Below are 13,164 nucleotides of genomic sequence, written 5' to 3'. Positions count from 1 at the left end.
AAAGGTTCTACCAGCTTCACCTCACATGAAAAATTATTGTTAATCTCTTGGAGGTTAGCAGTAACCTGGCTGACGCTCTCAAAGCGGAGTTCTTATCATGTGGGTGACTGAATGGAGGTTTCAGTTCTTGCTGAGGTCTGTTTCTAGCATAGGCTTCAAGGTATTGCATAGGTACAAAACTATTCTCTTACTGACCTGTTTCATCCAGAAAGGCAAGAGTAGATACTGTAGATACCAAGCCAGTTTATTCCCCGCTTGAACCAAATCTTCAGAAGTACTTGCCCATTTCAAGAAGCAGACAGCAGGATTAAAACCAGCCTATAATGTTTAGGTACACAGTTTAAGTGGGCAAAATGCTTACCCTGCTTAGGTGCACAGAAGACCAGACTGCCTTTACACACTGAGTCATCTTTGCATAGCTGGCTGTTGTTTATCTCCAACCTACCCAACGTTTTCTGCCCTAAAGCACAGCAACTAGCCCAGTTAATTCTCAGAAAAGGGCTTCAATGAGCTTGCTATCAACAGGTTGCTCTCTTCCATGGACTACTTGGGAAACTGAAGGAGGAAATTTCCCTCTCCTGCCCCAACGTGAGTGATCAAACACTGGATTAGGTGCAAATTTGTACAATCTCCATCTGTGCTGACGTTTAAAATTCAGCTGGATTGGGCCGGAGCAATCTGATCTGACTGAACCTGCTCTGAGGAGGAGATTGGACTTGGTGACCTCCAGAAATCCTTCCCAACCTAAATGATTCTATGATTCTATCTGCAGATTGAAAATGATCTTTTTGATCTCTAAAATGAAGAAATAGGCCTACCTTCCTTGCATGAAGGTGCGAGATATTTTATGCCATATTGTTCCCAGAAATAAACTCTTATTTCAAAAGCTACAAACTTATGAGGCCTTCTACAGACAGCTGGAAGTAGCCTCACGATCCCAGGCCCTGGTTCTCATGGGGGACTTCAACTACCCTGAGATATGCTGGAAAGACAGCACAGCTAGGCACAAACAGTCCCGGAGGTTCCTGCAGAGCATTGGTGACAACTTCTTGACACAGGTGGTGGAGGAGCCAACAAGGAGAGGTGTGCTGCTGGACCTTGTACTAACAAACAAAGAAGGACTGGTGGAAGATGTGAAGGTCGGGGGCAGCCTTGGCTGCAGTGACCATGAGATGGTGGAGTTGAGGATCCTGCAAGGAGGCAGCAGGGCACTGAGTAGGATCGCAACCCTGGACTTGAGGAGAGCAAACTGTGGCCTCTTCAGGGACCTACTTGGAGGAATGCCATGGGTTAGGGCCCTAGAAGGAAGGGGTGTTCAAGAGAGCTGGTTAATATTCAAACATCACTTCCTCCAGGCTCAAGATCAGTGCATCCCTATGAGTAGGAAGTCAAGCAAAGGGGGCAGGAGACCTGCATGGATGAGCAAGGAGCTCCTGGCAAAACTCAACCAGAAGGAGGAAGTCTACAGAAAGTGGAAAGGGGGACAGGCCACTTGGGAGGAATACAGGAACATTGTCAGAGTATGCAGGGATGCGACGAGGAAGGCTAAGGCCCGTTTGGAATTAAATCTGGCGAGAGATGTCAAGGACAACAAGAAGGGCTTCTTCAAAGACATCAGTAGCAAGAGGAAGACTAGGGAAAATGCGGGCCCTTTGCTGAACGGGGAGGGTGCCCTGGTGAGGAAGGATGCAGAGAAGGCAGAGTTACTGAATGCCGCCTTTGCTTTGGTCTTTACTGCTCAGACCAGCCCTCAGGAACCCCAGACCCTGGAGGCAAGAGAGAAAGTCTAGAGAAAGGAAGACTTTCCCTTGGTGGAGGAGGATCGGGTTGGAGATCATTTAAGCAAACGACACCCACAAATCCATGGGCCCCGATGGGATGCGCCCACGAGGGCTGAGGGAGCTGGCGGATGGTATTGCTAAGCCACTCTCCATCCTCTTTGAAAGGTCATGGAGAACAGGAGAGGTGCCTGAAGACCGGAAGAAAGCCAGTGTCACCCCGGTTTTCAAAAAGGGCAAGAAGGAGGACTCAGGCAACTACAGGCCAGTCAGCCTCACCTGCATCCCTGGAGAGGTGATGGAGCAGCTCATCCTGGAGGCCATCTCCAAGCATGTGGAGGACAAGAAGGTGATCAGGAGTAGTCAGCATGGCTTCGCCAAGGGGAAATCATGCTTAACCAATCTGATAGCCTTCTCTGATGGAATGACTGGCTGGGTAGATGAGGGGAGAGCAGTGGATGTTGTCTCCCTTGACTTGAGGAAGGCTTTCGACACTGTCTCCCATAGCATCCTCATAGACAGGCTCAGGAAGTGTGGGTTAGATGAGTGGACAGTGAGGTGGATTGAGAACTGGCTGAATGGCAGAGCTCAGAGAGTTGTGATCAGCGGTGCGGAGTCCAGTTGGAGGCCTGTAGCTAGCGGTGTCCCCCAGGGGTCAGGACTGGGTCCAGTCTTGTTCAACTTCTTCATCAGTGACCTGGATGAAGGGACAGAGTGCACCCTCAGCAAGTTTGCTGAGGATACAAAACTGGGAGGAGTGGTGGATACACCAGAGGGCTGTGCTGCCATTCAGAGAGACCTGGAGAGGCTGGAGAGGTGGGTGGAGAGGAACCTCATGAAGTTCAACAAAGGCAAGTGCAGGGTCCTGCACCTAGGGAGGAATAACCCCATGCACCAGGACAGGTTGGGGGCTGACCTGCTGGAAAGCAGCTCTGCGGAGAAGGACCTGGGAGTGCTGGTGGACACCAAGTTAAGCATGAGGCAGCAATGTGCCCTTGTGGCCAAGAAGGCCAATGGTATGCTGGGGTGCATCAGGAAGAGTGTTGCCAGCAGGTGGAGGGAGGTGATTCTCCCCCTCTACTCAGCCCTGCTGAGGCCACATCTGGAGTACTGCGTCCAGTTCTGGGCTCCCCAGTACAAGAGGGATGTGGCACTACTGGAGCAAGTGCAGCGAAGGGCTACAAAGATGATTAGGGGACTGGAGCATCTCTCTTATGAGGAAAGGCTGAGAGAGCTGGGCCTGTTTAGCTTGGAGAAGAGAAGGCTGAGAGGAGATCTTATTAACGTGTACAAGTATCTGAAGGGAGGGTGTCAAGAGGATGGAGCCAGACTCTTTTCAGTGGTGCCCAGTGACATGACACGAGGCAACGGGCACAAACTGAAACACAGACAGTTCCATCTGAACATGAGGAAAAACTTCTTCCCTATGAGGGTGACAGAGCACTGGAACAGGTTGCCCAGAGAGGCTGTGGAGTCTGCTTCTCTGGAGATATTCAAAAATCCGCCTGGACGCGATCTTGGGCAACTGCTCTAGGTGACCCTGCTTGGGCAGGGGGTTGGACTAGATGATCTCCAGAGGTCCCTTCCAACCTCAACCATTCTGTGATTCTGTGAATGGCTTCAGGAATACTGTTACCCCATAGAATTAAAATGAACAAAAAAGAAAAGTTTTGACCCCTGTTAGTTCTTTGAATGTTCTGGTGCAGACATTTTCCCTTCTTTCTCTGCTTTCAACTTAATTTCAAAAAATCAGATTTAGATACATTCCTTTTAAATCCAGCCCTTCACTTGCTCACAAACTGTTTTAGTGTTAATTCGATCCACGCACCAGCCAACCCAGAAAGAGAGTAATGGAGACACAAAGGAGGGAAGGATTGAGGGCAGGAGCCAAAAAAACCAAAAAACAAATAGAAAGTCTGGAGAGCTGGATGGAGAGGCAGAGAAATGCCCTTTCAGCCCTGCAGCAACAGGCAAGTGCCAGTGCCAGGAAGAGAGGTGACCCTCACAGCAGCTACTGGGAAGACAGTGAGATAAGGTGCTGTGGCTGGGAGCTGAAAGCTTTCTCAGAAGCACTAGGGTGAGAGGCCTTGCATGGCACTGCGTAAGGGGAGCGAGGCATCCCCAGTGTGGGGCGAGAGGGTGGTGGGGGAGAGATTTGGCACAGGGACAGGAGGGTGGCTGATGGCTCAGCAGGAGCTGTGTGCTGCAGCCACATAGGGAAGGGAAAAGCTCCTTACAAGCACCTTTCTCTCCACTGCCTGTACAGGCAGCCTAGGGCAACTAACTCATCTGGAGATGGCCATCTTGGGCGAAAGCTGGGAGAGATGAGTTGAGATGTCCTCTGGGGACAGCGATGGAGAGGCTCAGGGTGTAGGTGAGGAATTGGTGCTCTTCTCTACACACACAGAAGCACCACACATCACTCCAGGACCCCTGTGTGTTGACCAGAGCAGCCGTGGCACCAGCTGAACGGTCCCCTAGGTGTTCAGGCCTGAAGGATGTTTCTATACAAGCCCAAAATAGCCAGGATGAAACTCATCCCTGCTGAGAATGGCCTCCCAGGAGCTGCCAGAATGCACTGCAGTCCTGCAGGCTTGGCCTCAAGTCAAAGTGAGGGAAGAGACTCCCTGTAAGGTTCAGGGTCCCAAAGACATGCCCAACATCCTGGGTCACTCTTCCTCCCCGCACTCTGCATGCTCTGCATAGCCATGCTCTGTGCACCATGTCCCCTTCCACAAGGGGGGACCACGTAATGAGAAGAGGCCCTGGCAGGGTGTGCAGACAAGGATCGCTCTCACCCAGCTCCCTGGTCCCCAGCACAGCCCTGCTCGGAAGGGGCACGTCACCAGCTGAGCTGCTCCCACCGCAGTGGAGATGCCCTGGCTCCGCTGGGGGCTGAGCACTGCTGCCCACCTCCCCTCAGTCCCCTCTGCAGGCTGCCCCACCCTCCCACACCTCCTCGCCAGCAGGGATTTATACAGCAGTCTCTGCAGCAGTGTCTCTGGGCACTTGGCTTCCTTCTCCGCACGTTGCTTTCTCTGCAAACGCTTGTTGGAAGGTGACTTTCCCAGAGCCATGGAGCCGGTGGTGACGGTTGCTCCTGAAGAGGAAGTAAATGACCGGGTTGGTGCTGCTGTCCCAGAGAGATGAGCCAGGGACCATCAAAAATGGGAATTTATCAATGTTTGGCATGCTATGGTAATGCTTTTTCACTACTTCTCCCTTCTTCAGACAGTCTCACGATATAAAGAACACAAGAACTGTCTGTCCAAAGTTATAGCTTGACTCTTGCACTGATGCTTTGCTTCCCAGCTGCATCCATGAGCAGCTCTAGTTTCACAGACCTTGCAGAAGATGGCCTACTGCTGCTCAGGGTCACACAGATTGAGAAATGGTCAGTCCTCTTCCCTAATGCCTGCTGCTGATTTCACAACCTCCCTCAACACAACTTCTCATTCCCCAAGGGTCCACTGTCACTGCAGAACCTCCCTTAGCACACTCATCACTACCGAGTGTCCTCTTCTGACCTCAAAACCTCTCCCAACACAAGCTGTCACCATACATTGTCCCCTACTACTTCACATTACCTGTTCTACAGTAGGGTCTCCTTGAACTCTCTAGCCAGCCTTATGACACCTCAGCAGCCACAATTTTGCAACCTCTCCTAGTGTTACCCTTCAAAACACGATGCCCGCTTCTGATGTCACAAGGTCTTTCAACACAGCTTAGCACCCACAGTATTACCTGCCACTTCATACGATCTTTCAGCACAGTCCCTCACCACACCTCAGGCACTTCTGATTTCACAAACTCCATGAAGACAGCTCCTAGCTATGTAGCATCCATTTCAAGTTTCACAACTTCCCTCCACACCCTGCCTTGTCCCCATCCTGCCCATCATCAAATTCACAACACACATTCACCATGGCTCTATCAACAACCCCCTTGCCAGTATTCACTATCCAGCTGCAAAACCTCATTCATCTCACCATGCACAGTCCCTCCTTGTCCAAATCACAGCTCCCCTGAGCATGACCTGCTGCCATAGTGGTGTCCAGAGCCAGGTGCCAAGGTAAGTGGAAAGAAAATGGAGAAAACACCTTTCTCCTTTGCTGGCACTAAGCACACCCCTTATGGGGAATTATTTTGCAGCAGGAGGTAGCAGCAATTCTTCATTTGGACTTGTGCATTAAGTCACCTCTGGTAGTCCGTTTGGCTAGGGAAACAAAAGGACATGAATGTGATGCTAGCCAAGTTGCTGCCATGTGTGCCACTGGGTACAGAAAGTGGCAGGCTGACTCATACTAGGTTAGCAGGCCAGATGCTATTGGCCTGATCTCTGGCTTCTGTTATCTGTTGCTCCTCTTCCTTTCCCAAAGACTGTAAGACTTTGTTTACCTTCTTACCCAATACTCTTGTTTCCTGTAGTGACTACTGTTAACCCTCATTAAGCTGCCCAAGACTCCAGGCGACAGTAAAAGGACATTTAAGTTAGGGGACTATTTTCACCAAGGCATTTCTTTACCAGTATTTATTCTCATTAACTGTAGGATTTCTGTTTTCACTGTGGAGATCGCTGGCATTCTGTGCAGAGGAGATGGAGACATTAACTATGTTGCTATCAGGCCATTCCACATTTCCAGAAATTTCAGCAAAACAAAGGAAAGGACAGTAGCTGAGACAATGTCTTTCCTGACATCCGTGAGGCATAAGCTACAAATACACAGTAGAGTTCAGAGCCATGATAAATTTGACTTGGGCCTTGGTTGAGATGATATGCTGATATAAATCAGCATGTCTATTTGCTTCGTTTGTTTCATTTCATAGGTTCACCTTTGACTGCAACTGCTCAGGTTAAGAAAGATGGGGCCCATCATGACAGTTGAGAGTTGTCCGCCCTAAGTTATTTTGTTTAAAAGCTAGACGTCTATTTCACACCTAATCGCATCCTAAAATCAGTTCTGAGGTAGATCAGATGCATCTGCCTCCAGAGACATTCATTTTTTTCCGCAGAAGAGCCTAGAGTGACTAAGTCAGGGTTAAATTTGCTGACTTCCATTGGCATTAAATAGGTGACTTCCTCCCCCAGTTTCCCAATTCATATATGAAGGATTTTTTTGACTGACTTGGTAATTCACTGACCTCTGTTAAAACATGCAAATTCTTGCAAAGAGGCTTTATTCACTCGATTTCCAGTGATGAAATTTCTGGTGAGATAGGACTTGGAGGGTCATCAAGAGGTCACCCAGGACGTCTTCTGTCCCTATAAAAACTTAATCGTAACCACTCCTGAGAGAAATGAACCCAACCTTTCCTTAAAAGACTCCTGCGATAGGAATTCTTTACCATCCCTGGAGGATGGTGACTCTTCTTACAGCTTGAGGTTTCTTTCTTTTTTTCCTTTAATGAGGATTTCTCTTTTACATGTTTTTTGGAATACACAGAAGTTAAAAAAGGAGAGAAAATATCTAGATTACAAATGGACTGTTTTAGCATTCACAATGCTAGGAAGCCAGAGCAGTGGACCTAATGGCCCTTTACACATGGGAAATCCATACAACCATCAGCTTGGAGTAAGGAAGAACTCTGAGAAGCGTTAACTGGATAGTTCCATGCATATGCTTGTCCAGTTGAATACTCAGCTACTCCTTTGACTGTTATTTCTTATGGAGAAACCCTGAAATGCCTTTGTGATATCATTATAAAAGCATTGACTGACAACTGTTTCTTTAAAATATATTTACTTAAACTTTTCAGTTGAGACAGAACTCATTTTCCTCCTTTGCCCCTTTCTTTCACGCCTTCCCTTCACTAAGCCTCCACCCCTCCTTCCTGCAGCCCCAAGAGCCCTTCAGGTGGAAGATTTCCTGCGAGAGGGTTAAAGGTTGGTGCTTAAATGGTTTTCTTCTCAGCCCTGGGATATGAAAGCATCATTCAGCACACCCAGGTCACATCATCCACACAGCCTATTAAACCACTTCTCACACAGGCAGGAAACATCAAGATACACTTGTGACACACAAAAGCAAGTAATAAATTAGATGAGATTGGATTATACACTAACAGCCACCTCCTAAGCAAGTTTTGGAAGCTTTCCAGAAGCCATTCTATGTTCTTTAAAGGTGCTGTGCTCTAACACATTCATACCAGGGAAGACAGAAGTTGAGGAGATAAAGTTGTACAGCCCTTACACAAAAAATTAGATCTCTAAACACAGGCGAGGTAAGTTTTGCAGCTTCTCTGGCTTCTCGCTTTGCTTCGCTTTGTTTGCTTTGCTTTGCTTTCCTCTTCCTTTTCCTTTCTTCTTGCACAAAAGTGAAAATACAGAAAGGAACTTCCACTGAAGTTATCAACTGTCTCTAGTTATCTTTGGCTAGAATCATACACAGAGCTAGTTCTACAGCCGCAGATTAGATTGCTTCAATATTATTCTTTTGTTTCCCATAACCACCTGAGATTTTAGGGAAGAATGCATGCAGTAAGGAGATGGTGCAATTTCTCACCCTTTTTGAGATGTTAAGAGTACACACGAGATTCATTTTATTTTGCAGCTGATTGCATTATGTCATGTAGCTCAGGTCTACCCCTGCAAAGGCACTTGAAGAGATAAGCCATAACTGGTGGCAATCCTCTACTGAATTAGTCATTCTAGTAATCCTCTTGGAGTCAGCAGTAAGAAACGGGTACCGGCAGCACATGATTCATCACATCTACAAGTAGACTGGTCAGGTGTAATATGCCTAGCTTAGGTACAGATGCCTACATGACTTAAGGCGATGAGATGAGATCAGACAGATGAGATAGTTTGTTAAATGCAGTTTGGTGGTGATGGAAAGGACCTTATCAAGCAAGATACATAGCCGAGCTGTCTGAATTGTGAATCGGTCCTTTTGTAGATGCACACCTTGTTTTTAGCTCAGGAATTTGCCACCTGCTGTATTCAGGCATATAGAATCCCCTGACCATTTCTCTCTTGGTCACTCCTTTCTGACTGCCTAAATATGGCCCTGCGATTGCTGTGGTATGCTTCCAGCCATGCTCTGGCTTGGATGGAGCCCAGCTATTTCTTTTGGACTGGGTACTGCACAGCCATAAAGGTGTGCTCATTTCATCCCTGTCATTTATTCTGTTGAGAAGTCTACGTCGTTGCTCAGTAGAAGGAAGAGGGGTAGAAAGGATCATGACCTGGTAAGACGAGGGAGAAACTGACCTCACGTTGTTCTTACTGATCCTTTTCCTTGTAGAAATATCTGAAAGGGAACCATCCATGTAAATTTTACCCTTCTGCTTGAAAAACTTTCATCTAGTGTAAGTACAACTGTAAGCATAGGAAAAGTCCCTAACTTTGCCCACTTCCTCTCTCGGCTTCACTTTGTGGGTTTGAAAGTAATCTTGGGTTTTCTCAGTTTCAGTGTTTCCTGTGGATGCTTGATCCCTTTGTGCCTGCACGAGAGTTTCTGATTATGCTGCAGATTGAAGTAGTTGGTAGATAACTTGGAATAATTGAATCATTCCACAGATTTGCTCACAGATCACCAACACAAATGAGAAGACCTGGTTGTGATGTAACTCTGCAGGACTTAAAATGGTGCATTTTAACACCAGCTGACGGGGAATGTTTTGATCCTAGAAGGAAGCCCACACAGTGGATATTTTTATTAAAAGAGTGCCTGCTTTTGGCTGACCTTAAACTCTCTGTGAAGAGTTTCATCTGGTGGTTCCCAGACTTCTTTGCCAAAGGAACTCTGGTGGTCTGGGTGCATAAAGGCAAGCTAGAGACATTACATTCTTTTTAAAGATGTGGGCTACTCATTTATTAGTGACATGTAATGCTCGATGGGTTGTAGCTGGAATGCAGGGTGAACCAAAGAAGTCCCATGTTTATGCTGGAATGTGACCTTGTCTCGAATGAGAAACTGTATGGATGTAGAAATGCCTAGGGACAAGGAGCTCAGCCATAACCTGAAAAAGGTGGATGGCATTACAAAAAGCTCTGAGCTGCTTTCTGGCACCAAAAGGGATTATTCTCTAAAGGTCATTCTAACCTGGTGGTGCTAATTTGCTTAAGCTCCTCATAGTGAGTGGAGGAAAAAAGGGTTCTGCAAAGGACCCTAATTCAGTCATTCTGAATCAGCCTATGAATCAGACTTATACTGGCTGTTGAAGGAGTTTAGTTAGATTAGCTTCATTAAGCAAAGCTAACCCTTGAAAGCATCACGCAGAGTGTATCAAAAATCACACTAGGTAAAATCAGTACAGTGCTGGGACAGAAGATCTCACAAGAGTCTTTCATTCTTCCTTCCTCTGATAGAAACAATGCTGAGATTTAGAACAATGTGAAATACTCCATTAAGTCATATGTGCAATTTTTTTCCCCTCCATGATAGATAACCTTCCCAGAACTCATTTTTCAGCCTGTGACATTTCATATTTACGTTTCAAAATGTATATACACAAGAGAGTTCTTTTTTCTGCATGTGGTTACATTTCCCTTCTAAACGAGAATTCAAAGATCATGTGTACTTATAAAGCAAATCATCATTCTGAGCAATATTTCCAGGTATTCTAAAAGACACCCATTTTACAAAGATTGCTGTGAGGGACTTTGTCTACCCTGAGGGCAAACATGCTGCATTATCTGCCTCGTAGTGCCCAAGGTGAACACTCTGGCCTTGTCCTTAGTGCATGGAAGGCTACCAGCCATGGAGACAATCCTTCAAAATCCTGGAGGACCAGGATTAAGGAAAATATCACAGAGTGCACCTATCTCTGTGCCACCAAAGCCATGGCAGAAGTTTTGTACTGTGGAGAATTAAATAGCCGTTAAAAAAAAATACATGACAGAAACTAAACACTTCAAAAGCTTAATACTAATGCTATATCTTTCTTGGTTTGTATCCACTTCTGATATAGAATTCATTATTAATAATGAAAAAATGCTGATGAATCATGTGTCTGTCTTTATTTTCCCAGGGGTATAAGCTGTATATTGCATATTGCCACCCGACTGACCAACATGGAGAACGCAAGCAATGTGAAGGAATTCATTCTTCTGGGCCTTTCAAAGAACCAAGGGGTGCAGAAAATATGTTTTGTGGTGTTTTTGTTCTTCTATATTGTTATTGTGGCAGGAAATCTGCTCATCGTTGTCACTGTAGTTAGCAGTCAGCGTCTGAACTCCCCCATGTATTTCTTTCTCTGCCACCTGTCCATTGCAGATCTTTGCTTCTCTTCTGCCACAGCTCCCAAAATGATTGCTGACTTCCTTGTTGAGAAGAAAACCATTTCCTTTGGGGGTTGCATGGCACAGCTGTTCGGGTTACATATCTCCGGTGGTGCTGAGGTCTTCATCCTCACAGCGATGGCCTATGATCGCTACTTTGCCATATGCAGACCCCTCCACTACACCACCCTCATGACCAGGCGTGTGTGTGGCTGGATGGTGATGGGTTCATGGGTGGGGGGCTCTGTGCACTCCCTGGTGCAGACCCTCATAACCGTTAGCCTCCCTTTTTGCGGTCCCAACAAAATTGACCACTACTCTTGCGATGTCCTTCCTCTACTACAACTGGCCTGTACAGACACCTATGTTGTGGGCATCATTGTCGTTGCCAATACTGGAATGATTTGTTTGGTCTCTTTCACAATCCTGGTCACGTCCTACATTGTCATTTTGTTTTCCTTGAAAAGGCGAACATCCGAAGGGAGGCACAAAGCCCTCTCCACCTGTGGGTCCCACATTACTGTGGTGATTCTCTTCTTTGGGCCATGCACATTCATCTACATACGCCCATCCAGCAGTCTCTCAGAGGACAAGAGCGTGGCTGTGTTTTTCAATATCATCACACCCATGCTGAACCCACTCATCTACACGCTGAGAAATGAGGAGATGAAAAGTGCCATGAGAAAACTGTGGAATAGAAAAGTTTGGCGTGAAAAGGGTGAGGTGTAGAAGTGTGGTAACATTTTCTCAGGAGCTGAGAAAATCAAGTCTCTCTCACTATAATTCCATTTTGGAAAATTGACTGAAAGCTCCCTTTTGAAGAAAAGCTTGGTTTTAGCTGTTGCAGTAATTAGGAAGACCCTGAAAGTTCATGTTTTGATTGGAATGGCATTGTAAACTCTGTGACTAGCAGGGCTTCCCTTTATGTTCTCTTTTTGAATAGCACAGGCCCAGGACTGGGGCTTCCAAGCACTGCTGAGACACCAGCAAATAAATAAATGAATGCTATCAAAAATATTAAAATGTGTTGCAGGCAGAGCATCCCATTAGTCCGAGCTCTCCCAGGTGTAAACTTTCCGTCAGACAAACTCCAGCTACTCTGCAGTCTACTCAGCTAGGAAACAATGGCCCAAGGTGTCTGCAAGGCTGTTGGTCACCTGCTGCTGGAAGCAATTGTACCAAAGGCTTCCTTCCCCTTTACTTTGGAGTAAATGCCTTCTTAGGAGTACTGCATTGTCATATGCTGAATCCATGGGTTAGCAATTAAACTGCTGATATTAGATGCTGGTTGGGTCATTTGCTGATGCAGATGATATGAGGAGAAGCTTCTCCCCTTCCCATTCCAGTGCAACTCTCTGCCTTTCTGCAGTAGTTCACCTATCACTAATGCCCTCCTTCCTAGCCATCCCCTCTGCCCTTCATCTCTGCCTCAGATTTTGCATTTTAATGTTTAGACTAATAAAGAATCAAAGATCCAAGTGAAAGATAAATTGCTCACTGTAGGAAATTGTCACCACCAGAGAAAGCATTGGGGGGCAAAGAAAGCATTGGGGGGCACAATTTTATGTGTCAGTGAAAAAAAAGAGTTATTCAGTAATAATTCCTGTACGCAGGATAACTCCTAGCACAACAGGGCACATCTACAGGCCCAGGCAAAGGAAGAAACATGTATTCCAAGGGAATAGCTGGAGCAGCTACTCCTGCAGGAGGGAAGAGAAGAAATGTGAAGATGGAAGATTAAATCATCTCAGAGCCAGTCACAGCTGCCACAGGGAGGTTAGTTCTAGCAGCTAAGGTTCTCCACAAGGACGAAGGAGCCACGAGGAGCCACGGGACCCTGACTCCTACCTTGCCAGGAGGAAAAGAGCAGACCAGCTGCGTGAGGGAGAAAGACATCTGTGTAATGCACTCTGAAAGTAACTAAAGCACTTTCTTTTTTCTTCCTTCACTTCACGTTCCCTATAAATACTGGCTTGCACTTGTGTTGCACCGTAACATGGCTTAAGTGTGATTCAAGATAAGAAGGTGTTCCCTGCACAGCAGAGCGGCACATCTACAGACCAAACCGTGGGACAATGTCGCAAATGCTCTGGTTCCCCGAATGTCCTCTGCTCTATGCAGGCGGTGCATATGCAAAATCTTGCACATGGTCAGCCATGACAT

At 46.6% G+C, this 13,164-nt stretch overlaps 1 protein-coding gene across 1 annotated transcript; it reads left to right on the top strand.

The window, feature by feature from the left end:
- Positions 1–10,794: 10,794 nt before the first annotated feature.
- On the top strand, positions 10,795–11,688 carry LOC136991913 (olfactory receptor 4S2-like; the record flags this gene model as incomplete). The annotated part of the gene is made up of 1 exon (XM_067295408.1): positions 10,795–11,688. A coding segment is annotated over exon 1 (894 nt), but the record flags the coding sequence as incomplete, so codon positions are not given.
- Positions 11,689–13,164: the final 1,476 nt, after the last annotated feature.

This window comes from Apteryx mantelli, chromosome 4 (genome assembly GCF_036417845.1).
Source record: "Apteryx mantelli isolate bAptMan1 chromosome 4, bAptMan1.hap1, whole genome shotgun sequence".
Classification (NCBI taxonomy): domain Eukaryota; kingdom Metazoa; phylum Chordata; class Aves; order Apterygiformes; family Apterygidae; genus Apteryx; species Apteryx mantelli.
Note: the sequence above shows the minus strand (reverse complement) of the source record. Positions and strands in the feature narration are given on the sequence as shown.